Source organism: Prionailurus viverrinus, chromosome A1, assembly GCF_022837055.1.
Source record: "Prionailurus viverrinus isolate Anna chromosome A1, UM_Priviv_1.0, whole genome shotgun sequence".
In the NCBI taxonomy this organism is placed as follows: Eukaryota; Metazoa; Chordata; class Mammalia; order Carnivora; family Felidae; genus Prionailurus; species Prionailurus viverrinus.
In genome coordinates this window covers 194,126,492-194,151,920 of record NC_062561.1, presented here as the reverse complement: position 1 = coordinate 194,151,920, position 25,429 = coordinate 194,126,492, and the positions used below count along the sequence as shown (strand labels likewise).

The following is a 25,429-nucleotide window of genomic DNA, read 5'->3' as shown; positions in this document are numbered from 1 at the left end:
GCCACAGGCCTTCAATTTGTAAAAAACACAGCATCTACAGAACACAGTAAAGTGAAGTGACCTAAACTGAAGCAAGCCTGTAAGAAAGAATTAATCTTGGTGGCATGTTTGGGCTACTTATGAAATGCTTTCTGCCCTATTCCTATCTTTCAGTTCCCGCAGCAGTGCTGTGAGATTGGTCTTATTATCTCTGCTTTGTAGATGAGGAAACCATACAAAAGGGGTGCTGTTTATCCAGGATGGGCCCCATTCATGGGACTTTTTGCTGTGAGGGCAGGGAGTGTGGGGCCTCGGAGCTTGGAGCGCTTGTCCATGGCGTTTGCAATTTGTTTCGTGGTCTTTACTGTCAAGCCCAAGATTTTTCATCTAAGTCTGAGAATGTAGTTCAGATATCACTGATGTTGCTGGACACAGAGCTGTGACCTAACTCCGAGGGTCAGAAACTCAATTTATGTGTTTAGCCCCTTGCAGAGTTCAGAATTCTGCACTAATTTCATCTTGCTGGCTCTACGAAAGAAGTTCATCTGGGAACATTACACCCTCGCCTCAGCCGCTGTTCTGTGGCTCTGTGGGCTCTCAACTCTGGCTGTTTCTGGGGTGGTTTTAAAGACATACAAGGGCCACGGTCCCACCCCAGACCACTGGAGTCTGAATCTCTGGGGGGTGGGGGTGGGGGGTCCATCTTGGGTCTCAGTATTTTCTGAAGCCTTGGGAAGCAATTCTCACTTACATAACCAGGGCTGAGAAGTACTGGTGTCAATCAAGGAATATTTTTATAACGAGAGGGAGAAGCTAGGTGTGGACACAGCTTTCATCTGTCCATTCATCTGTTGAGTCACTAAATATATATGAATGGGCTACGTGCCAAGCCCTGTGCTTGACATCAGGAACACAACAATAAATGAGCCATGATTGTTGCCTCATGCAAGAGGTGGGGACAGATGGGCTAAGCAGGTCATTACACCACAGATGAGAAGATCGGCAATAAGGGTAGACTCCGGGTGCTTTGGAACTCCCAAGGACACCCCCACCCAGCACCGGCCTTTGCGGGAAGACACTGCAGGTAGAAAAGTAGGCAAGAAGTGCACAGCCTTGGGCTTAAAAGTTCAAGTCTCCCAGCTGGATAGAGGCCCCCAGGTTGGGGCCTGGCCCCCATGTCTCCAGTGCACAACTCTTTCCCAACAGTTCAGAAAAAAGAAAGCTCTTCTTAATTTTGGAGGCCCAGGGCCCACAGACAAGTCTGTGGATAGAATTCAGGAGCCTCCAAAAATCTGGATGTGGAAAACACTGTGTTTTTCTTTTCACTAAAACATGGTGTTCCTTTCTGTTACGACTGTAGGCAACAAAGCACCTGTGAATTTGTCCCCAAAAGAAATCACTTACTTTTACATCACTTTATAGATATCTAGAAATGTAACGAATGCTCATCACTACTTTGAAGTGAAGGTAGTTTTTAGAACAGCCACTAGATCGTGTTGGTTAATGTGTTAATAAGGAAACACTTTTATTACTATATTTCAGATTTTTAAATTATTTTGATAACTGTATCCCAGTCCACTTGATTTCCTTTATAACCTGCTTTATTTTATGCATTATACAAGCTGCTCTGAGAAGTGACCATAGGCTTCACCAGCTTGGCAGAGGGGTCCAGGGCATCAGTGAGGTGAGGAAGCACTGTTCTAGGTGGGTGTGAATTGAGCCAAAGGACGCCTCAGGCTCCTCTGTTCCCAGCCACCCCACCAGCATCTAAGTCACCATGAAGGATGTCACTAAATCCAGTGCTCCTGACAGTCCCCGCCCCTCTCCTGACCCCCTGGCTTTTCAGAATCCCTAGCTATGGAAGCGGACATTCCAGAAATGAGTTGACAGATGTCTTGAAGAGCTATTCCTTTTCTTCCTGGGCTGGGGAGGGGAGAGGGCGGGGGGTGGATCTTTCCTGCAGACCTCGGAAATGTGTGAGATTAGAGCAGTGGAGACACTCCCTCCCTCTGGTTTCTTTGAGCTGAAACAACTCCATCAGGAGCTGAGGTAATGTTTGCCTTTTACTTCTTCCAACTGAATTTTGGCAACATCACATCAAGAACAGGATTGAGGGGCTGTTTGTGCCAGCTGCATTTGCTTCCACCAGAAGCTGCACCAAGGACCATGGAGACCCAGAGAAGTGAAAGAGGGCAGTCTGACCCGACTTGCTGGGGCTTGTAAATGGGAGGTGGCCAGCTGGCTCAGTGGGCCTGCCCTCTGCACCCCCTGCTGAGGGAGCAGGAACAGAGGATGGCTGGTGCGCTGGCCCGGTTCCCCTGCTCCCTGGGAGGCGGGTTGGGCCGCATGGCGACTGTCCATGGAGGCCCCTCCAGGACACAGAGCTGATGGCAACAGCCCCGACTGCTGAAGTGGCTGGGGTCCAAAGCTTCCTGTGCAAACTTCTTCTCTGAAAAAATGGTCATTTTCTCCCGTGCGAAGACCATCCATCTGAAAGCCGTCAGAGAACATTCATGGTAGGAGTGAAAACCATCTACACTCCTGACCTGCTTTACCCAGTCCCTTGGTTTAGCTTTCAGTAATGAATGAACCTGAATGGAATCTTTGTTGCAATAAAAGGCCCAAATCTACCAGATTCCTTTTTGTGAAATTAACTTGGTTGATTTATGGTATGGGCTGAATTTCCTCAAAAGAACTTAGAAGTTTATATTATTATAATAGGCCAGTGTTCTATTGATCGCCTTTACATCTCCAACAGGTTACAAAAGCAACAAGGGAGCCAATTAGAGTCTATACATTTTGACACACATTTATTAAATATATACTCTGGAAAGAAAGACCGGTTGCCAGCACAAGTTTAAATCAGCCACATTGATAGCACTAGTTGTAATGATAATAATAGGGCCCCAAATATGAATGTACACACAGACACACAAAAAATGCTATTTAGGGGCCAAGACAGAGTAACAGGACCCTCTCCTGCCTGAAATAACAACAACTAAAGACAAACCGTGTGAAGCAATGGTTTGTAAGACATTGGACATCAGTCAGTGACAGGCCATAAATCTTAAGAGGTGGCAAACAAATGAGGTGAGCCCTACAGGTATCCCAACTTTTGTCTCAAGAGAGTTTCCAGGCCATGGTATGGGGAGGGGAACCCAAGTGGAGCCCAGAGGACTTCCTGAGTTGAGGAGAAGAAGTCCAAGGAGACCAAAGAGGCCAGAGTTCACAGGCCCTTAATGAGGAATATTAATACTAATCAAAACCAACCCAGGGGCATCTGGGTGGCTCAGTCAGTTAAGCATTCAACTCTTGGTTTTGGCTCAGGTCATGATCTCAGTTTGTGGGTTCGAGCCCCATGTGGGCCTCCATGCTGATGGTGTGGAGCCTGCTTGGGATTCCCTCTCTCTCTCTCTCTCTCTCTCTCTCTCTCTCGCTGCCCCTCTCCCAAGTGCACTGCCTCTGTCTCTTTTGAAATAAAATAAATAAACTTAAAAAAAGCCCAGAATTAACACAGATTTTAGAATTAGCAGAGGACACTAGAACATTTATTATTACTATATTCCATATGTTTCAAAAATTAAATAGACACATAGACAATTTAAAAAGACCCAAACTGAGCTTCTAGAAATTAAACCAACAAAGTCTGCAATGAAAAATAGTGTATGGGATGAATGGCAGACTAGATATTGTGGGGGGGGGGGGGGGGGGAGGAGTAAAACTGAAGAGTAGGAAAATAAACTACTCAAAATACAGAGGAAGAATTTTTCAAAATAAAAAGGGCATTGATGAACTGTGGGACAACGTTAAGCAATCAAATGTCCATGTAATTGGAGTCTATGAAAGGGAAGAGAAAAATAATGGCCAAAAGTTTTCCAAGTTGAGTGACAGCTATAAAACCACAAATCCAAGAAGCACAATGAAACCCAATCTTAAGAAACAGGAGTAAAATGACACCACTGTATATCATCATCAAATTGCTACAAACTTTGATGAAGACAAAGTTTTAGACTAGACAGAGAAATAAAACTGAAAGGACCAAAGACAAAAATGACAGAATTCTCAGTGGAAACGATAGAGGCAAGAGCATGGTGTAACAACATCTTTAAGGTATGAAAAGCAAAAACTCTACCAACCTAGAATTCTACACCCAGTGAAAGTATCTTTCAAAAATAAAGGCAAAATAGTGACTTGTCAGACACTGAAAGAATTTATCACAGCAGTTATGTACTATAAGGAATGTTAAAAGAAGTCCTTCAGGGGAAAAAAAATATGGTAACAGGTGGAAATAGGGATCTTCATTTACAAAGAATGAAGATCACTGGGAATAGTAACTATGTGGGTAGATATACACTATTTCTTATTGTTTAAATCTTTTTACAAGATGTCTGACAGAGTAACCAAAAATAATAGTAACATATTGTTGGGTGTTTTTTTTTTTTTAACGTTTATTTATTTTTGAGACAGAGAGAGACAGAGCATGAATGGGGGAGGGTCAGAGAGAGGGAGACACAGAATCTGAAACAGGCTCCTGGCTCCGAGCTGTCAGCACAGAGCCTGACGCGGGGCTCAAACTCACGGACCTCGAGATCATGACCCGAGCCAAAGTCGGCCGCCTAACCGACTGAGCCACCCAGGCGCCCCTGTTGGGTTTTAAACCTATGTAAAGTTTTACGTGTATGCCAGCGTAGAGGTCAGAGAGGAGAAATGCTAATATACTACTATAAGATTTTCATACTACTTGTGATGTGACATAGTATCATTTGAAGGTATGCTGTTAAAATATATCCTATAAATCGTGAAGCAAGCACTAAAAAGCAAAGCAAAGAGTTACAGCAAATGAGCCAACAAGGGAGGTAAAATTGAATAATGGAAAATATTGAGTTAACCCAAAAGAAGGCAGAAAAAGAGAGAAAAGGGAACTGAGGTCAGAAAGGACAAATAGAAAGCAAGTACCAAGATGATGGGCTTTAACCTAACCATATCGATAATCACATTAAATGTAAATGCACTAATTGTTTCAGTTATAAGGCAGAACTCTCTGCCTTTTACCCAATTAGATAAAAAAAACAAGATTCTACTCCATGCTGCCTGCAAGAAACACACTTTAAATATAAAGGTACAAATGACAGTAAAAAGATAGGGGAAATCTACCATGCTAACACTAATCAAAAGGAAGCTTTGGTGGCTGTATTAATGTCAGTTTAAGTAGAATTCAAAACAAAGAGTATCAGGGATAAAGAAGGTAGTTTAATAATTTAATAAAGGGATCCTTCATTAAGAGAACATACCAACAGGGCAGTGGGGTGTCTCAGCCGGTGAAGTGTCTGACTTTGGCTCAGGTCATGATCTCTCAGTTCCTGGACTCGAGCCCCACGTCAGCTCTGTGCTGACAGCTCAGAGCCTGGAGCCTGCTTCAGATTCTGTCTCCCTTTTCTCTGCCCCTCCCCCACTTGCTCTCACGCATGCTCACGCACTCTCTTTCTCTCTCTCTCTCTCAAAAATCAATAAACATTTAAAAAAAAGGAGTGAGAGAATATAGCAACCCTAAATATTTATGTACCTCATAAGAGAGCTTCAAAATACATGAAGCAAAACTCATGGAACTGCAAAGAGAGATAGACATAGCCACAATTAGGAGATTTAACACTTTTCTCTCAAAAATTGGTAGAACAAGTAGAACCAGCAAGGATATAGTAGACTTTAACAGCGTCATCAACCCCGTGACCCACTTAACATTTATAGAACATTCTACCCAATAACAGCAGAGTGTACATGCTTTTCAAGTACATGCGGAGCATTTACCAAGATTGATCATATTCTGGGTTGGAAAACAAGTCTCCATAAATTTAAAAGGATTCAAGTGATGTGAAGTATGTTTTCTGACCACAGTGGAATTAAATTTAGAAACCAATAACAGAACAGTCTCTTAACGTTTCCAAATGTTTGGAAACTATAACTCACATATGAATAACAGATGGGTCAAAGAAGAAATCAAAAGGAAAATTAGAAAACGTTTTGAACTGGGGCGCCTAGGTGGCTCAGTCCGTTGGGCATCCGACTTCAAATTCAGGTCGTGACCTCACGGTTCGTGAGTTGGAGCCCCGCGTCAGGCTCTGTGCTGATAGCTCAGAGCCTGGAGCCTGCTTTGTATTCTGTCTCCCTCTTTCTCTGCCCCTCCTCCACTCATGCTCTGTCTCTTTCTCAAAAATAAATAAACATTAAAAAAAATGTTTTGAACTGAATGGTAATGAAAACAACATATCAGAATGTGGGATGTCACTAAAGCAGTACTTACAGGGAAATTTGTAGCATTAAATGCTTATATTAGAAAAGAAAAATGGTGTCAAATTGACAACACCAGCTTCTACTTTAAGAAACCAGAAAAATAAGAACAAGTTAATCCAAAATAAACAGAAGAAAGGAAATTTTAAAAAGATCAAAGCAGAGATCAATGAAGTAGAAAAGAGAAAAACAATAGGAAAAAAATCAATGAAACCAAAAGCTGACACTTTGAGGTGATCAATTAAATGGATTAACTTCTAACCAGACTGATGAGAAAGAGAAGACACAAATTACCAATATCAGGAATGAGGTGATGTAACTATAGATTCTATAATGATTAGGAGAATAGTAAAGGAATATTCTGAACAACTTTATGCCTGTAAATTCAGCAACTTAGTTGAAATGATAAATTCCTTGGCAGTTCACTCAAAAAGGAAATAATTAACCAAAATAGTCCTATATATATATTAAAGAAATTGACATTATAGTTAAGAACCTCCCTACAAAGAAAACTTTAAGCCCAGATGGGTTCATTGGTGAATTCCATGAAGTAGAATTTAAGAAATAATACAAACAATTCTTCTACACCAACTCTTCCAAAAAATTAAAGAGAGTGGAGTACTTTCCAACTCATTGTGAACTCAGCATTACCCTGATACTAAAACAAGGCGAAGATATTGTGAGAAAATTACATTATCGACCAGTGTCCCTCATGAACAGATTGGACAGGTGCTGTTATTGTTATCGTTGTCATTACTCACCTTTTTTTCAGATCAGCAAATAGAAGAATCAAAATGGGGGAGGGAAAGGGATCTGGGGCAAAAGTCACACAGGTACACCCTGAGTTATAACTAGAGTTTAGTTGGAAATGGATTTGTTGTCGTGGTTTGCTAACCATTGCAGTATACAAAACGCCCAGAAAAAGAGGTAGGGAATCAGGAAGAGGGAAAGCCCTGAGGAGGAAATGGCCCCATGGGCCCAGGAGAGCTGGCAATGCTGAGGTCCTATTCAAGGACAACCACCTCCCCCCCTTGATAGTGTGGCCTTGCTGATGCTGAGGGTTTGAGAACCAGGAAAGCCTGATCTTTATTGGTACTCCTAGAATCTTCTCAAATGGTGATGTAAACCTGAGCAAGAAAGGCCAGGGATGTAACCTGCCCCCTGCACGGCCATGTCATGGATGTACCCAGAGCTAATTAAATCAGGAACCTAATCTAAAGTCACTGGGCTTCTTTCCCACTCCTCCACCCCGAGTCTGTAGCCCACCTAAAATACAGCTAGCCCCTACTCATTTATACTAAAACGGTCAAGTGTCAGTCCCTGCCTTAAGGAAATCTCAAGCCTGTTAGTCACTGTTAACTGTCTCTGTGAGTCATTCATTCATTCAGCAAATATCACGTGCCTACCATGTGTGCTTATTGTATAGGCTAGTCCCTGGGGAAACAGCAATGAACAAAATAGCCAAAATTTCCTTTTTTCCTGGTGTTTACCTTCTACTGGGTGGAAGAGGTCATAAATAAATGCATTATTTTTTCAGATGGTGATAAATGATATAAGAAACATAAACAGAGTGAGGGGTAGAGAAAGTAATAGGAATGGAATGGATTTTTATTTCCCTGCTAGTGGGAGGCCTCTCTAATGAGATAACATATGAACAGAGATATGAAGAAGTGTGAGGTCCATCTAGCAGGGCAGTTAACTGGGGGAAGAGTCCTGCAGGCAGAAGAAACAGTAAGTGCAAAGGCCCCAGGGCCATCATGCTTGCCTTATGGAGCCCAGTGAGCCAGGAGGAAAGTGATGAGAAGCAAGCCTGGAGAGATGTCAGGGCCACGGTGGGACTTTGGCTTTGACCAAAGGGAGTAAAACGGGAAACTCTGGAGAGTTTTGAGCACTGAGCGACATAGTCTGATTTTCATTTTCAAAGGATCACTTCAGTTGCTATGTTAAGAATAGACTGTAGGCGGCCAAGAGTGGAGCAGGGAAGCCAGTTAGGAGTTTATTACAGCCAGGCGGGCAGAGAAGAGGGACAATGACTCAGACCACCGTGGCAGAGAAGGAGCAGAGAAGCAGTGGCCACGTTCTAGAGATATTTTGAAGGTGGAGATGATGGGATTTACTTATAGACAATATGGATATGGAGAAAAAAAAAAAAAAGAGCGAGAGAGAGAGAGAAGAGACTGAGACAATGCGAGGTTTTTGGCCAGAGCAACTGTGAAGATGGAGTTGCCATTTACAGGAACAAAGGCTTGGAGGAGAGCAGATTTGGGGAAAATCAAGATTTTTATTTCAGCCAAGTTTAAGACATTCTTAAACATCCAAGTGACGAGGTCAAGTAGGCAGTTTAATAAACGGTGCCATTTATGTTGTGAAAAATGGGAATGGTGACAGGATCCTTTTTGAGTTGCTGTGTTTTTATTGTGGTTTTAATTAACTTGCTTTCCTTGAATAGCAAGAAGTGCTTGAGGCGTAATGGATAGTAAATCTAAAAATGATCCAAGATCGGCTGTGGTCTGCGGTGTGGTGTGTGGGATGACGGAGTTTGTGCGCACGTTCGGGTCACGGCAGGGGCCGTGCCCACCCCCGCCCACCGTCAGCAATGGGAATGACTGGCTGGAGTCCGCACCCACCCCTCTCCCACCCGCCACGGTGCGGAGAGGTTTGTCAGACCCTCTGTAGAACAGTGACAGGCTTGGAAGACATATTTAGTAAGTATTAGCAGTTTTTACCCTTTTTATCATGATTCGTGTGCTGGAGTGAGCTTGCTTGGCACTTCTATAATGGAGTACTTCAGTATAAGATGAGCACCCCCGAGATGCTCAGGCCGGGAGGGGTGAAGCCTGCCTAGTTTGGCAGCTGTTAACAGGGCGGTTGTGTAGGTAGGGGCAGGAGGGCGGAGAGAAGGGCTGTCACCTGAGTGATTTGTGAGCTGGGAAAGGAAAAAGTCCAGATTTCCTTGGGAGCATCACTGATTTTTCAGGAGGCTCAAATCAGTTCTCCTCTGAAATTAAATGACTCTCTTCTGAACAGACAACAGTGATTGACCCATTGGACCTAATACCGGAATTTAAAGGTCCTCATGAGCCTTACAATAAAATGGCAGCCAACAAAATCTCTCCAATTGACTTCTTTCCTGTAATTTTAAAAGCGGATTTCAGTGAATTCAGCCCTTGGGTTGAAATTACGGAGATAAATGGCTTGTAAGCAAAAATGGCTGTGTGTCAAAACAGGCATATATATCCCCTACAATTTATGCCAGGCAAAAACCACTTGACATCCCCATGAGCCGATGTGTGGTTTGTGTTCTTTTATCATTTCTGCAGACAAATGCATTTTCTAAGTCTTCTAGAAATGGATGCTGTGTTCTCCATGAGTAATAACAGTGTCTCCCATTTATCAAGTGCTTGTGTGCCAAGCATGGGGCTGAGCACTTTACCAGCCTGCCTCGATTTACTTCTTCCCACTTTGAGGTTTTGTGTGATCATATTTTTTTTCCTTTAGGTTTCAACATTGTCTTCTCATTTACAAAAACACTGTTACAACTCTTTGTAACTCCAGCCTCTCTGAAATTGTTTGTATCTAATGGGGATCACTAGCTCCATTTTCCAGACGCACAAACTGAACCTCAGCTGAGCTCAGCCAGTAGAAAGCAGAGAAGACTCAAACCTGGATCCAAGCACATGCTCTTTCTGCTGCTTCACACACAGCAGACTGAGACCTATTCCTCACAGAGAAGGAGGGAGACAGTTTTTAAATTCGAATCCTTTGTGCGTCAAGGTTCTTGGGCCAGGCATAGCAAGCAGGATTGGCTAGATAAATATAAATAGACACAAGCAGAAGACAACTCAGGTTGCATTTCACTCACCGTGCTGAAGGTAATACATGTTTGTCCGGGAGCAGACAAATAACACTCAGTAAAAGTGGTTACAGAGATGAGTTTGATTTCGAAGTGGTGTTGGCCTTGAAAGGGTTTAAGGAAAAGGAGAAAGATGACTAAGATAAGGGTGATTATCTGTTCTCTCCCTTCATTAAGCTGGCATCCCAGGCAGCGTGGCGGTGAGACAAGTGGAGCAGGTCGTTGGGGAGCCATGTTGCATAGATAAGGACATCGTTCACCCCTGACTGTAAACTTCGGGTGTGGGGGGGAATAAATCAATAGTCCCCCCCCTCCCCAATCACCCACCTCCAATCCTAAATCTGCCCAGGTAGTGAAAGTTAACAGTTTAGCCCTCTTATAGTTTTTTTTTTTCTTTGTTTATGGAACATATATAGACATATGAAGGGGTTTGTTTTTGGTTTTGTTTTGTTTTTACAAAAATCTGGTGGTACTATACATATTTTATTCTACAAGTAGCTTTTTTTTTTTTAATTTTTTTTTTCAATGTTTATTTATTTTGGGGACAGAGAGAGACAGAGCATGAACGGGGGAGGGGCAGAGAGAGGGAGACACAGAATCGGAAACAGCCTCCAGGCTCTGAGCCGTCAGCCCAGAGCCCGACGCGGGGCTCGAACTCACGGACCGCGAGATCGTGACCTGGCTGAAGTCGGACGCTTAACCGACTGCGCCACCCAGGCGCCCCACAAGTAGCTTTTTAAAATAAGTTTATTTATTTTTAGAGAGAGAGAGAGAGTGAGGTAGAGAGAGAATGAGCGGGAAAGGGACAGAGAGAGAGGGAGAGAGCATCCCAAGCAGGCTCTGCACTGTCAGCCCAGAGCCCGATGTGGGGCTCGAACTCACAAACCATGAGATCATGACCTGAGCTCTAGTCAAGAGTCAGATGCTTAACCCATTGAGCCACCCAGGCACTCCTCTACAAGTAGCATTTTTTACTTATTATATTGCAGTCATGTTTCCAAGACATTTCTTTTTTTTTTTTTTTTTTAATTTACATCCAGTCTCGTTAGTTTATAGTGCGACAATGATTTTGGGAGTAGATTCCTTAATGTCCCTTACCCATTTAGCCCATCCCCCCTCCTACAACCCCCTCAGTAACCCTCTGTTTGTTCTCCATATTTAAGATTTCCAAGACATTTCTAACAGCTGTGTAATATTCCACAAGAACTTAACCTACTCAGCCCTTGCTCTGTCGATGGGCATACCAATGGTTTTCAGTTCTCTGTTCCTGGACACAGAGTGGCAGCAACCTCCTTGAACACATGTCTTTACAATTTTGTTTTTTCTTTTTTCCTCTTTCATGAATCAAGAATCTTGATAATTAAAGCCCATTTCCTCTTAACGATGTTTGCCTGGCGATTGGCATTTAACTGAGATCTGAAGTGTGGTCCTTCTGGTGGTTATTTCATGCCGATCGTTCCGGGCACCTTGACATGCCATGTTCATCAGCCAGAGTTCCTCCTTCCTGCTCTCAGCCTGTGTTTAAAGCTTGAGCAATGGAATACCTTGCGTGTGACATCTGTGGGAGGACCACCTTTTATCATGTGGGACAGCCATGTGAAGAAACTGTTGGATTTCGCTGTGTGCTTTAAAAAATTTTTTTGTGTTGTTTTTACAACTGTGTTAAAACTAGATACGGTCTGAACCAAGGGCTTTCCAAAATGTGAGTTCAGAAGGGAAGGAAAAGAGAGCACAAACCAAGATCCCTTAAGTACTGCTTGTATCTGAAGTCTGGTGTGGGTTAGGGGGTGGAACAGTGGTGATGAACGGATGGCGCATAATTAATCATAACAAGCCTTTGTGATCCTCTGCACTATCCACTGAGAAGAGGGAAGAGCCGGTAGGTGCTTCTGGCGTTTAGCAAAGCCTGCCCTGAATGGAAAGGGACCTTCGTCAAGATGTCAGCCTTGGCACATGTTGTCACACTAATCTTCTGGCTCCTCTGATTCCAGCCAGGCTGTTGAAGAGAAAGCCAGCACCTGACCCATCCCCCAGAGAGGTGTACAGAAGGGCTGGGAGCCAAGCCCCAGCTGAGGAGAGAAGGCTTGCTGAAGGGATGTGTCATGAGAGGCCCCAGATCTGCATCTGGAGGGAGGATAGGGGGGCAGGAGCTTTTCACACTCTGCCCACTAAAACCCAGTTTCTTCCTTTTGTTCCAGAGCCTGGAGCTATTTATAACTTCTTCTTAACTTCTTGGTAGCTCCAGAGCCCATTGGACATAGTCTTGCTGAGAATGTTTTGTTATAAGGGACTATCCTTTATGCAAAACAGAGAAGGAAGGACAGCAGAATACTGAAACCATTTGCTGGAAAATGACCTACACTGTGACCTCTTGATGATGGAAACTCACATTTATGAACCAGATGCTGTATTCACCTAAGGTATCTCTTTCCTTCCTTGTGACAGCCTCAGGAGGACGGAATCCTATCCCCATTTCACCCACGTGGAAACTGAGACTTAGGGAGGCTGTGACTTCCCCAAGGTGACCCAGTGCTAAATGTGGGACTTGGATCCAGATCTCTAGCCCACCCCACTTCCCTCCCCACACCTGCAGTTGCCCCTTGGGGCAGTACTCTTTCTCAAGGCCCGCTCTTTGAGATATGGGTATGTCATCTCACTCTGTGACTCTAGGAAGGTATCTCCCCATTCTGGGCCTCCGTTTCCTCATCTGTAAAATAAGGAATGCAAACAAGGTGACCTTCGGGCCCTTCCAGCCTTCCTAATTCAGTGATTCTCATTGGCTTTCCATGTGGAAGCTACGCATGTGGCCTGGAAACAGTAGTGGGCCTTCTTCCTCAACCCAAAGAGATCCTGGCTTCTGCCACCCCCAGGACACACAAACCCAACTCCCCAAGGCCCATCTGGTTAGTGGAAAGCTTGAAATTATCATCTGTTTGGCAGAGGAGGGCGTGTTGATTCAGTTCCATGAGAAAGTGCTAAAATGGTGCACCCATTTCTAGAAGAAGGTTGTTTATCTAAGAGTACAAACACTGGGAGCTTTCAAACAACAGAGTCACTCCACAAGGATTTTTTCAAATGATCATTCCCTTAAAACACACACACACACCACCACCACCACCACCACCACCACCACCACCACCACCACTCACCCTTCTATTTACTGAAGAACAATTTGCTATAGTGTAGAGAGCACAGTGGTGGTGGAACACCATGAGCTTCAGGTGACTGCTTATGATGCCATCGTGGCTCAGTCGGCATGATGTCGATAGAGCATCGCTGATCATATGAAACAATACGGGGTGCCCCAACAGCCTCACCTGTCCGTGACCTGGAGGTCCAGATTTCCATATTAGTGTTACTTCTAGAGTTTAGAAATCTTAATTCCTTAAAAACCCATTCTTTTCAAAATAATAAAGAGGAAATAAGAACACTTCACTCAGCTCAAGTACAATTTTTGGATGCTTGTTTTTGTTTTTCTTTCCCGAGAATGGACTTAGGAATAGGATGGACTCCTTGGCCGCAAAGTTACTTTAACCAATGGGCCAGTCCCCTGCAAGGAGGCAGAGGCATTAAAGGAAAAGGGGAATGTAGCCAGTTGGAATGTGGGAAAAGCCAGCAAGGCTCTCCAGGAGGGGGAGGTGGAACCATGGCATAGCCAGGGCTCCCAGTGTCTGAAATGGGAAGATCTTTCCACATCCAAACACTAGATTGTTTTATGACACCCTCACCCATAGACATTTCTGGATCCCATCATTACAAGGCTTTAGCTCTTCTCTGTATAGTTCTGTGTCAGCTTTCTTCATTAACTCTTAGACTCCCTTTCCATACATCAAGGTGTATCTCCAAGAAAGAGAAAGAGAATTTGGCCTGGTGCCCCCCATTTAGGCACATTTCTTGCTAAGCTGTTGACCACTGGCAAGTTGATGGATTGACTGCCCTTGGGCCAGGGCTCTGCTCCTGCCCCAGGCACCATGATGTCCAGGGAAGGTGTGGTCATGGGACCCACTCAGGACTCCTTTCTTAGCCTTCCTCAGGCATGGCCAAGGCAGGCACCATGATTGACCATCAGCACAGATGTTTCTTTTCAGACCAAGATGGCACTTGATGCACCCTTGTGTTTACAGAGCACCAAGATGTTCCTATCCTGTTCACTTCTCACCTCATACCAGTAAGTCCATTTTTAAAAATGAAGAAACTGAGGCTTACAGAGGTCTGGTAATTTGCCCAAGGTTATGCAACTAATAGTTTGTCTTTTTGGCTCCACATCCATACAAACTACTTCTGATAAATGTGAACAAACGTTGAACAGATATCAGCAAGCTTATTGAAAGCATCCACATTCCTACCAGTGGTAGTTTATATGCTGAAGTTCATCATAACCCTCAGAGACCCACATCTCTAGGCTGTGTGGTCCAGCCGCCCACAGACCCGCCAAGCCCACAGGCAGCACTTGGAACATGACGGCAGACATCAGCTCCTTGAAACTGTGTATGATTCAGATTTATTCTTTACAACCAGAGTTTCCAAAGGCTTTCTTTTTTGTGTTTTAACTAAAGAGCCAGCGTCGGATCCCATTCCAACATCCACTGGCCTTGTGGTCTGGGATCTCCGTGCAACCTCTGTAAGCCTCACCTCCTTACTTGGAAAACAGAAGGGTTGGAGTAGGCCCTTCCAACTCCAGTTCAACCCAGCAGCCATTAATGACCTGCTCTCTGTTGGCAAGGCGCAGAGCTGGAAGTGAGGGTACACCACTCCTAATGCCCTCATGCTTTGTCTTTCTTGGCTGTTTTCGTTCTGCTCTCACCTCACAGCCACATGCAGGGAGGTAGGAAAAATTATCATAATGTATTACTGCTTATTTATTTGCCTCCCATTCAACACTATCCCCTTAGGGACAATCACTTGTTCCTCACTAGGGTAATCCCCAGGGCTTAGCAGAGTGTCTGTCACATAGCAGGGGCTCAGTAAACATTTCTTGAATACATGCATGGTTGAGGGAGTGAGTAAATGAGAATGTTTTGAGCCATGAGTTGGCTACAGTGTGGGGTACCAAGAATAGGACTCATGTCTACAAGAGCAAAACTCTAATTAAGCCTTACTAAAGCCCTATGTCTTTCTCTGGAATATCCATCCCTGATTCCAAGAGAATTGAAATCAGGAGCATTCTCTTTGCTGTGACTTCTCTTCCACATTTACCCACCTCCAAGGACAGAGGTAACTACTTCCTCCATGTGGCTGTTTTTAATGTGCAGTCTCACCTAGTTATAACATTCTCATGGTATTACCATCCCCATGTGATAGATAAGAAACTGAGGCTGAGTGAGTATAGAAAACTACCCTCTGCCAGCTGCAGAGTGGCAGAGTCAGGACTTGAACCCAGATCTAGACCACTTTTTCTCCCTTAGGCATGTACAACATCAGGTTTATTCAACTGACTTGTATTTCAGTTTGGTCTGTGGATGGTGTCCTGTGCGAGGGAATTAAATGTCTTTCATAATTCCCTTCAAAATGATTGGATTGGTCTATTCAAAGTTGACTTGGAGAGAAGATTTTTGTAATGCTTCCCTTTGATTTTGACTTCTTTTCTTTTATATTCTAGTGCTCCAGCATTAAGCCCTGAGGGTGCATCTTGAGAGCCAGTATATTAGATTTGTCTTTGTGCCCCAAGAGCTCAGAATCCTTTAGGGAGTATTAAATTGGGGGCTGCCCAGTCACAGATGGGCTCAGTTATCTCCCGGTGGTCCCAGTGCCTCCCACCCTCTCCACAGCCCTCAGCCCAGGCCCTTTCTCCCAGTCAGTGATGAGCAGTGATGAATTCTGCAGCGGGAGACAGAAGCTGCCCCCTACAGATCAGAGGTGACTCCTGGGGAACCATTTATGCCTCTGTCCTTCACAAACCATCGTTAAGTCCAAAACAGATTCATTTGACCAAAAGGGCCTAGAGTTAAAACAGCAAGGATTCTTTTAGTGATGAGTGACAGAGACCCATCTCAGACTTAAGAAAATGTATTGACTCACGTAACTAGAAAGACCAGGAGCACAACTTGGCTTCATCTCTAGCTGGATCCGAATCCCTAAATGATGCCAGTAGGAACCTCTCTCCAACTCTTGGCTCTGTTTTCCATTCTGTTGAATTCAGTTTAAGATAGGGAACACACATGGTGGCCCCAGGCAGACCAGATTTATATCCTCCCGTGTTCAGTTTCAGCAAAAAAGAGCCTCTCTCTCTCTCCTGGTTATCTCAGCAAAGATCTACTCTGATTTATAGGTGGCCTCTTCCTGAACTGTCACTGTGGTTGGGAAGATGCAGTGTTCTGATTGGCTAAGCCAGACTCCCTCGCCCAGCCTCAAGGCAAGGCAAGGACCTCCCCCTGAACCCTGTAGAGTTGAGAGGTGGAAGATTCCTCAAGGAAAATCAGGATGCTACTACCAAAGAAGGAGAAAGAATACAGAGCAGGCACCTAGGTCTTGCCCACTGCATCTATGCAGTTTCCTATTGGCATGAGGGGGACCTAAGGTCCAGCAAGAAGAGGGGGCTTGGATTGTTGCATCAGAGCAGAAATTAGAAGCCAGGGCATCAGACTCCTACTCCCTCAATTTTTGTCTTTTATGTCTTCATTCTTCTTTTGGCTTGTATAATTAATATCGTTGCTACATTATCTGTGTAAAACTACTAATATGTATAAAGGGCAGATGGGTTTAAATCAGGCTGTAGCCCTTACCGGCTGTTTGACCTTAGGCAAGTTACTTGGTTTCTCTGTGTCTGGTTTCCTCCTCTTTATAAGGGAGTAATGATAGTCTCTACCTTGAAAGAGCATTGTGACAATTAAATAAAATTACTTTCTGCATATAAAGTGCTTAGAACATTGCCTGGCATAATGGAAATCCTTAATAGATATTTTCTGTTATCATCATTATCATCTTCCACTTTATTTTTAACTGCTTATCAGTATTCCATAGTTTGAAGTATTCACCGTTTATTTAATCTTTCCCTCTAGATGGACTGTCACTTTGTTTCTCTTCTTTTCACGTTTCAGAGTGGGTCAGGGAGCACCCCAGGCCATGCCCCTTTGTCCTTCTGCTGTGCACGTGTAACTAAACTTTGCCCTGTTGGGTTGGGACCTCATCAGATTGTGAACCAGGTGGTGATGGACGTGCCTGTGCAAGGGATGGACTGTTTTTCACTTGATTTGGTTAAAGGTCTGAAACTCCACAGTGCCCCCTTTATGGTGCCATTGGGGGCCAGAAATATTGAGGCAAGGGGCATCAAGATTGATGTGCTGGAAGTTACATGGTGTCACTGCTTTGACTCCCTACAAGGGCACTACTCTGCTCTTTTCTGCCCCTAGAGGGGCTCTTCCAAGAACCTCAGAGGCCACGCTGCACTGGGAGCCCACAGAGACTTGGACGCTATCAAATGGGTTTGCCATGTACCATGTCATAGGAACAAATACACGTTCAGAGAAGAGCGCAAAGGAAGACATTCCCTAAATGTTTAGCAGAGGTCAGCCCCAGGTGTTAGGGTGTTCCTGTGGTTACCAGTTGGTTGTTAGCCTTTCTGTGTTTTTTAGACTTTTATCCTTATCACTTTTGTCATCAAGAAAAACATTGTGGTATGTTTTTATTCAAGTATAATTAACATACAACGTTACATTAGTTTCAGGTGTACAATATAATGATTTTAATGATTCTCTACATAACCCAGTGCTCATAAGTGTACTCTTAATCCCCTTTACCTATTTCACCCACCCCCCCACCCACCTCCTCCCTGGTAACCACCGATCTGTTCTCTGTAGTGAAAGAATCTATTCTTTTGTTTGTCTCTTTTTATCTTTGTTCATTTGTTTTGCTTCTTAAATTCCACACTGAGTGACGTTGTATGGTATCTGTCTTTCTTGAGTGCTTTCACTTAGCATCATACCCTCTAGCTCCATCCCTGTCATTGCAAATGGCAAGATTTAATTCTTTGTTATGGCTGAGTAATATTCCATTGTCTATCGATGGGCACTTGGACTGCTTCCATGTTTGGCTATTGTAAATAATGCTGCAGTAAACATAGGGGTGCATGTATCTTTTTGAATTAGGTTTTGTTTTCTTTGGGGAAATAGTAGTGGAATTACTGGATCATATGGTATTTCTATTTTTAATTTTTTGAGGAACCTCCATACTATTTTCCAAGTGGCTGCATCAGTTTGCATTCCTACCAACAGTACACAAATGTTCCTTTTTCTCCACATCCTCACCAGCCCTTATCTCTTATGTTTTCTTTTAGCCATTCAATAATCATCGGGGAAATGCAAATTAAAACCACAATGAGAAATCACGTGACAACTGTCACAACAGCTAAAAGAAGCATTATTTTATATACATACTATCTAGGGGCGTCTGGGTGGCTCAGTCGGTTAAGCGTCTACATCGGCTCAGGTCTCCATCTCACAGTTTGTGAGTTTGAGCCCACTTTGGGCTCTGTGCTGACAGCTCAGAGCCTGGAGACTGCTTCTAATTCTGTGTCTCCCTCTCTCTCTGCCCCTCCCCTGCTTGTGCTTTCTCTCTCTCTCTCTCTCTCTCTCTCAAAAATAAATAAACATTTAAAAAATTAAGTAAATAAATAAATGCTATCTAGATATGAGTCCTGGATCCAAGTCACTTACCAGTGTGGGCCCTATTTTCCTTATGTGGAAAATGGGATCAGCACTCTGGTTCGTCTCCCTTCCTGGGGTTGGTACCCCAGATATGCTATATATCTAGCATATAGATTAGAGGAGAGAGAAGGAAGAGTGCTCTGTAAACCATCAGGCACAATGAACTGGGGGGAGGCAGAGTTGTTATTGTGTGGTCATAGCCCAGCCCAGCCTCCTCGCACTGGGAGCAGTGCCCTAGTTTCCCTTCCCGAAGACCACATTCTCTGGCTGCTTTCTGAAGGAACTTGGCAAAGGGATGCTTCGTGTTTATCACGCACCAAAGAACGGGGCACACCCATCACCCAGTGTTGAACCCTCAAGACACAACATGCAGACAGGTCTTAAAGAGGGCTGCTAAGACGGGGGTGTCACTGGGGACAGGGTGGCCTTCTCTTTCCTCCCCACCGTCCCCAGGCCTCCTCTTGCTGCTGTGATCTGAGGCCTGATAAGAAGAGGAGAGAAGGGGCTGTTTGCATGAACGCCCAACAGGAAGGTGGCTGTTGGGCAGGTCTGTGGAACCAAGTTTCTTGCTGGATACTGGAGAGATTCATTCCAGCATGTCACACACTTTTTTATTTTTTTATTTTTTTATTTTTTACCTATATTTTTTTTTATTAACTTGTTTTATTTTTTATTTTTTTAAACTTACATCCAAATTAGTTAGCATATAGTGCAACAATGATTTCAGGAGTAGATTCCTTAATGCCCCTTAACCCATTTAGCCCATCCCCCCTCCTACCACCCCTCCCATAACCCTCAGTTTGTTCTTCATATTTATGAGTCTCTTCTGTTTTGTCTCCCTCCCTGTTTTTATATTATTTTTGTTTCCCTTCCCTTATGTTCATCTGTTTTGTCTCTTAAAGTCCTCATATGAGTGAAGTCATATGATATTTGTCTTTCTCTGACTAATTTCACTTAGCATGATACCCTCCAGTTCCATCCACATAGTTGCAAATGACAAGATTTTTTGATTGCCGAGTAATACTCCATTGTATATATATATCCCACATCTTCTTTATCCATTCATCCATTGATGGACATTTGGGCTCTTTCCATACTTTGGCTATTGTTGGTCATGCTGCTATAAACATGGGGGTGCATGTGTCCCTTTGAAACAGCACACCTGTATCCCTTGGATAAATGCCTCGTAGTGCAATTGCTGGGTCGTAGGGTAGTTCCATTTTTAGTTTTTTGAGGAACCTCCATACTGTTTTCCAGAGTGGCTGCACCAGCTTGCATTCCCACACACAATTTTTTATTTAAACAAAGAGCCTCTACTAAGCTGGAACCAAACTAATGACTAGTGCCCATGGCAAAAGTCAAGTGTCATTGGGTGTTTATTTAGTCACTAAATGAGTGGATGGATAGAGGAGGGAGAAAAAGAGTAGCCCCCAGGCCCCCTAACAAAGGTACGTGTTCCAGGCTATGATCTAAGCTGAGCCTTTCATTTGAGTTCTGAGTATTCTTTAGTTCCATGATTAAATTAAATTAGAAATAAATTTAGTCAATCGTAGCATTACCTACTGCCCTTAATATATGCTGGTGTTTGCGTGTCTACTGGCAGGGTGTGGGGCCCAGCCTGGGATTTGAGAGAGCCAGGACTCTCTACGGGGTAATAGCTCTATTGTGTTTCACCCCGTGGACTCCAGGCAACTTATTACCACCAACCACCCCCAACCCTGCTTCAATCCAACAAGCCTCCTGTGAAATTGGATGGAAGGCAGGAACTTTTGTAGCAAACTAGATATCGCCTGTCTTTTCTTGGCCACAGAGGACCCAGCCGAGTTGAGGGAAAGGGATTTTTAAGAAGAGGTGCTTTATTTGTGAAAGCCAACGAAATGAAGTTAGAGACTGCTCCCAGAGAAAGCTGGCTGACATAACCAAAGGGATTAGAGGTGGGGGAAGGGCCCGAGGGGAGCTGCGTGAGGCCTGGATAAAAACAACCCAGCCAGATGGAGGAGCAAGATGGCATGTGAAGGAAGTCCCGAGGTCCCAAGGGGAAAGAGACCGACTTGTCCAGCAGAACTGGACCGGCAGAATTAGGGGGGGTCCTGTCCACACAGCTGGAACTGACCTCACTGCCAGACACCAGGGGTTCATTCCTACTCTCCCCCGCCCAGCTTCCCTTGGTGCCTCCAGCAAAGGCAGAATCTGAAACTAAGGGGACGGTGACCCTGACCCATTTTCCCCCTAACATTTCTTTCTGAAAATTATCAAACCTACAGAAAAGCTCTGAAAGACTTGCACATTGAGCGCTCATGTGCACCATCTAGATTCTGCAGTTAGCATTCCTCTACTGACTTTTATCATATATCTGGCCATTCCTCTCTCCATCCGTCAATCTATTTTCCTTTTTGAGATGTTTCAAAGTAAGTTACAGAGAGACCCAGGTGCCTTTGGACAGTTGATTCAGTGGCATAGGAAAGGAGACATTTTGTTGTTATGTTTCTTGCCCCAGTTGTCACATATTTTCTCCAAAAAACTTCTTACCAACCTTGTGGAGCTCCCTCTTTTACTTCTGGGCTATCAACTTCAAAGGTCTCCAGGGGTCCTGGAGAAAATGCAAGGGACTGACGCAGCTCTGATGTAAGGTTGTGGGGAGTAGCAGGAGCTGAGGGGGCCCTGGGAGCACCTGCCCCATAGAGAGGGGTGTCCACTGTCAACTCCAGCCCACTGCTGCCACATGAGACTCATGAGGATTTTTTGTGAGATCTTCTACATTTTAAATGTTTCCAAATAATGTTTACAGACTGGGTATCAAAGATGACTCTTGTGTATGAGTTTTCTGTAGTTGTCATGGCAGATTACCATAAACGTAGGAGTTTAAACAACACAAAGTTATTCTTACAGTTCTGCAAGTCCGAAGTCCAACATAGGGCTCCTTGGGTGAAAATCAAGGTGGTGGCCAGGCTGCGTTCCCTCCTGGGGGTTCTGGGGGAATCTTGCTTATCTGGGTTGTTGGCAGACTTTAGTTATGAAGAGTGAGACCCCGTTATCTTGCTGGCTATCAGCTGAGGAATGTTTCCACCTTCTAAAGGCTGCTCACCTTCCGTAGCTTATGAGCCACTCCTTCAGTCTTCAAAGCCAGCAGTGGTGAATTGAGTCCTTCTCACAGTTCCATTCTTTGCCCCATCCTTCTCATCTCTCCAACCCAACCAGAAAGGTTCTCTACCTTTAAGGACACTCGTGGTTACATTGGACCCCCTTGGGTAATCCAGGGTCCTCAAAGTCATCTCAAGGTTCTTAACCTTAACCACATCTGCAAAATCCCTTTTGCCACATAAGGTAATATATTCATAGTAGACATTTCTCCAAAGAAGGTAAACAAATGGCCAAGTAAGTATATGAAAATATACTCAACACCATTAGTCATTAGGAAAATGCAAATCAAACCAAAATAAGATAACACTTCACACCCATGAGGATGGCTATAATCAAAAAGATGGACAATAACAAAAGTGGAGAAATTGGAACCCTCATAGGTTGCTGGTGGGAATGTAAAATGTTCTTGCCACTTTGGAAAACATTTTGGCAGTTCCTTGAAGAGTTCAATGTGGAGTTACCTTATGGCCCAGCAATTCTACTCCTTGGTATATACCCAAGAGACCTGAAAACATGTCTACACAAAAACTTGTACATGAGTGTTCATGCCAGTGTTATTCATATAGCCAAATATCAGTCAACTCAAATTTCAATCAGTTGATGAATACATAGATGAAATATGGTATATCCATGCAGTGAAATGTTATTCAGCCATAAAAAGAATGAAGTATCAATCCATGCTAAACATGGATGAACCTTGAAGACATGTTCAGTGAAAGAAGCCAGGCACAAAAGACCACGTAATATATGATTCTATTTGCATTAAATGTCCAGGATAGGAAAACCCATGGAAACAGAAAACAAACTAGTGGTTACTAAGCCTGAGAGGAGGGGAGAAAGGTTAGTGACTGCTAATGAATATGAAGTTTATTTTGGGGGTGATAGAAATGTTCTGGACTTAGATAGTGGTGATGGTTGTACAACTTGGTGAAGTATGTTAAAAAGTACTGAGTTAGACACTTAAAAAGGGTGAATTTTATGTTGAGTTTTATGGTATGTGAATTATATCTCAATTAAAAAGGAGATTCAATATATAAGATCAAGCTTAAGTAAAACTGCATAGTCTTGTATATTAAATATAAAACTTCAGCATGAACTCATGATGAATCCACTAAGATATATTTTTGACTCTGACCAGTGTAAAGGTGTAGAAACCATAACCAACCTAGTAGTTAATGAAGGCCCTTAGTGTCCGTATTGCAGGATCCAAATGGTGATATCGATGATAATCAGGAGCCAGGGTTCCTTGGTAGGATGACTGATCCAGGTGAGGGCAGAAAATGTACAAGTTAAGCCTGGAGCATCTTTTGTAATCTTTTATCAGAAAGCAAGGAAGTTATCAGTACTCTGGGGTCATATCCAAAGGACTAGGAGCCAACTTGAAGAGACTCTCATGGGCTAATGATGGTTTTATTTGGGAACCAGAAAGAATAATATTTGCAGTGAACTGAAACATATTATGTTAACATTTATGACCTCCTAATGAAAACAGATAATTGGCTGTCTTTGGAAGATGCTGGGGAGTCGAGTCATTCTAAAAACTGATAATCAAGTATGTATCATGTCTTTCATGTACTTCGGGGTAAACAAATTGTTGATGTGGTCATTTTTCTTCATTGTAGTATCCCTGCTAGAAAATCAAGAATGATAGAATGGGAGTATCACCATTTTAAAAACCTCCAGTGAAATGAAGGATTTAGACATTGGTCATCGGTGGCCACCAACATCACAAAAGGAAAGATAACTGGACAGTATGTTTTTCCTTTGGGATGCTCACACCACTAGGAAGAGGTTGCCAGAATATCTCATCAAAGTAGGTCATGTCTCTAGATCCAGCCACCAAAGTACTGGAACCAAGGAAGAGTGGACAGAGGAACGTGTTCAGAGACACCACAGCAACCCAAGCAACAAAATGCAGACTGTAGGAAATCCAGTAGGGCAAAGGACCTAGTTTCTTCAACAAGTACATTGTAAAGAAAAAAAGAGACTTAGAAGACACATCAGCTAAAGGCAGCATGTGGGCCTGGTCTTGATCCTGATTTAAGCAACTGTAAAAAGACATAAGAAGAGCAGGGGAACTTGAGCACCAACTAGATATTTGATGATACTAAGGAACCGTGTTGATTCTTTGGGGGTGTTACAGTGATACTAAAGGCCCACAGGGCACGGCCTCCCACCCCAAGCTTACCATGTGCCTGGTGGAGAGCAGAGGAGAAAATGTGCAAGCAGAGCCCAGGGAGGGAGAGCAGAGGGGACCGAGCCAGTGAAGCTGAGTCCGTTCTTCCAAACTCATGGATAAATGGTTTCTCCTCCACTGGTGAGGAATGTGCAAGGGGTAGGGAGAGAGGCCAGAGTTGGACTGAAGCTCTGTCTTCCACTGGGAATCCTGAGGATGGGTAGCCACCTTCCTGTGGCTGTTGAGGCTTAAACAAGTTAGCACATGGAGAGCGCCAGACCCCATGTTGCTCCCTCAGCACTGGCTGGTTTTGGTTTGTAACTGCTCTCTTACAGAGTCAGGGGGCTCTTGCATACATATACCTGTGTACTGTGTGTGCAGGAACTGGAGGCCAGGCTTCAGGATGCTAGGTGGAAGGAGGTTCTGAAGTGACTGAGGTATCCCTGGCTCTCACTCATTCCCTAAAGGCTGGAAAGGAGTGGGCTTTGCAGTTAGCCAATTGTTGAGTTCTGTTGGCGAAAGGAGAGCTGAATCTGACCTCTCCTTGTCCCGTGTCTCCCTCTAGCTGCAACAGCAAGCGCTACCTGGAGACACTCCCCAACACCAGCATCATCATCCCCTTCCACAATGAGGGCTGGTCCTCCCTCCTCCGCACCGTCCACAGCGTGCTGAACCGCTCGCCCCCGGAGCTGATCGCCGAGATCGTGCTGGTTGATGACTTCAGTGATCGAGGTAGGGCCCACCCCGCCCATCTTCCTGCCCCCCACGCTCCATCGAGTGACTGGCCAAAGGGGTGGCCGGTTTTCTTCAGCAGCAGCAGGAATGTCTGGGCCACCGTTCACTGATGCTTGCTCTGTGCCCAGCCATGACCGTGGCCCTGTATACAGTATCTCACAACAGAAGTAGGTTCTGTTTTTATCCTGTTTGTAATAATGTAGAAGTGTACTGGAGTGCAAATACCAGAAAACTTGATAAACTTAGGCACAAAAGGGGTTCATTCATTCATTAATTTCATAATAAGACCCAGAATTGATACAGCTGCCTCAGACTGTCATCAAAGAACCAGACTTCTCTGTGCCTGCTTCCTCATCCTCATGGTCGCAGAATTGCTGCTATACCTCTGGAAAGTCTGCCTTTCAGACAAGAAGCAGCAGAAAGGGCAAAGAGAACAAAGACTCCTTTTTTTTTTTTTCAAGATTTTGCGTTCTTATTCAGGAAAGTCTCCCACCCCCCCACCCCCCAGGGAAAGATTTTTGGCCAGAACTCTGACATCCAGGCATCGCTATCTGCCGAGGTGGCTGGAAATATGAATGTTTTGATTTTGGGGCCTCTTGAGTAGATGTAGGAAAGGGA

The 25,429-nt window shown here is 44.0% G+C and overlaps 1 protein-coding gene across 1 annotated transcript in view; it reads left to right on the top strand.

The window, feature by feature from the left end:
- Nucleotides 1–25,429, top strand: part of GALNT10 (polypeptide N-acetylgalactosaminyltransferase 10) — a 225,604-nt gene that overhangs the window by 97,865 nt on the left and 102,310 nt on the right. The window contains exon 4 of the mRNA XM_047826528.1: nt 24,642–24,808. Coding sequence (XP_047682484.1) covers nt 24,642–24,808 — 167 coding nt within the window. The remainder of the gene's footprint in view (nt 1–24,641; nt 24,809–25,429) is intronic.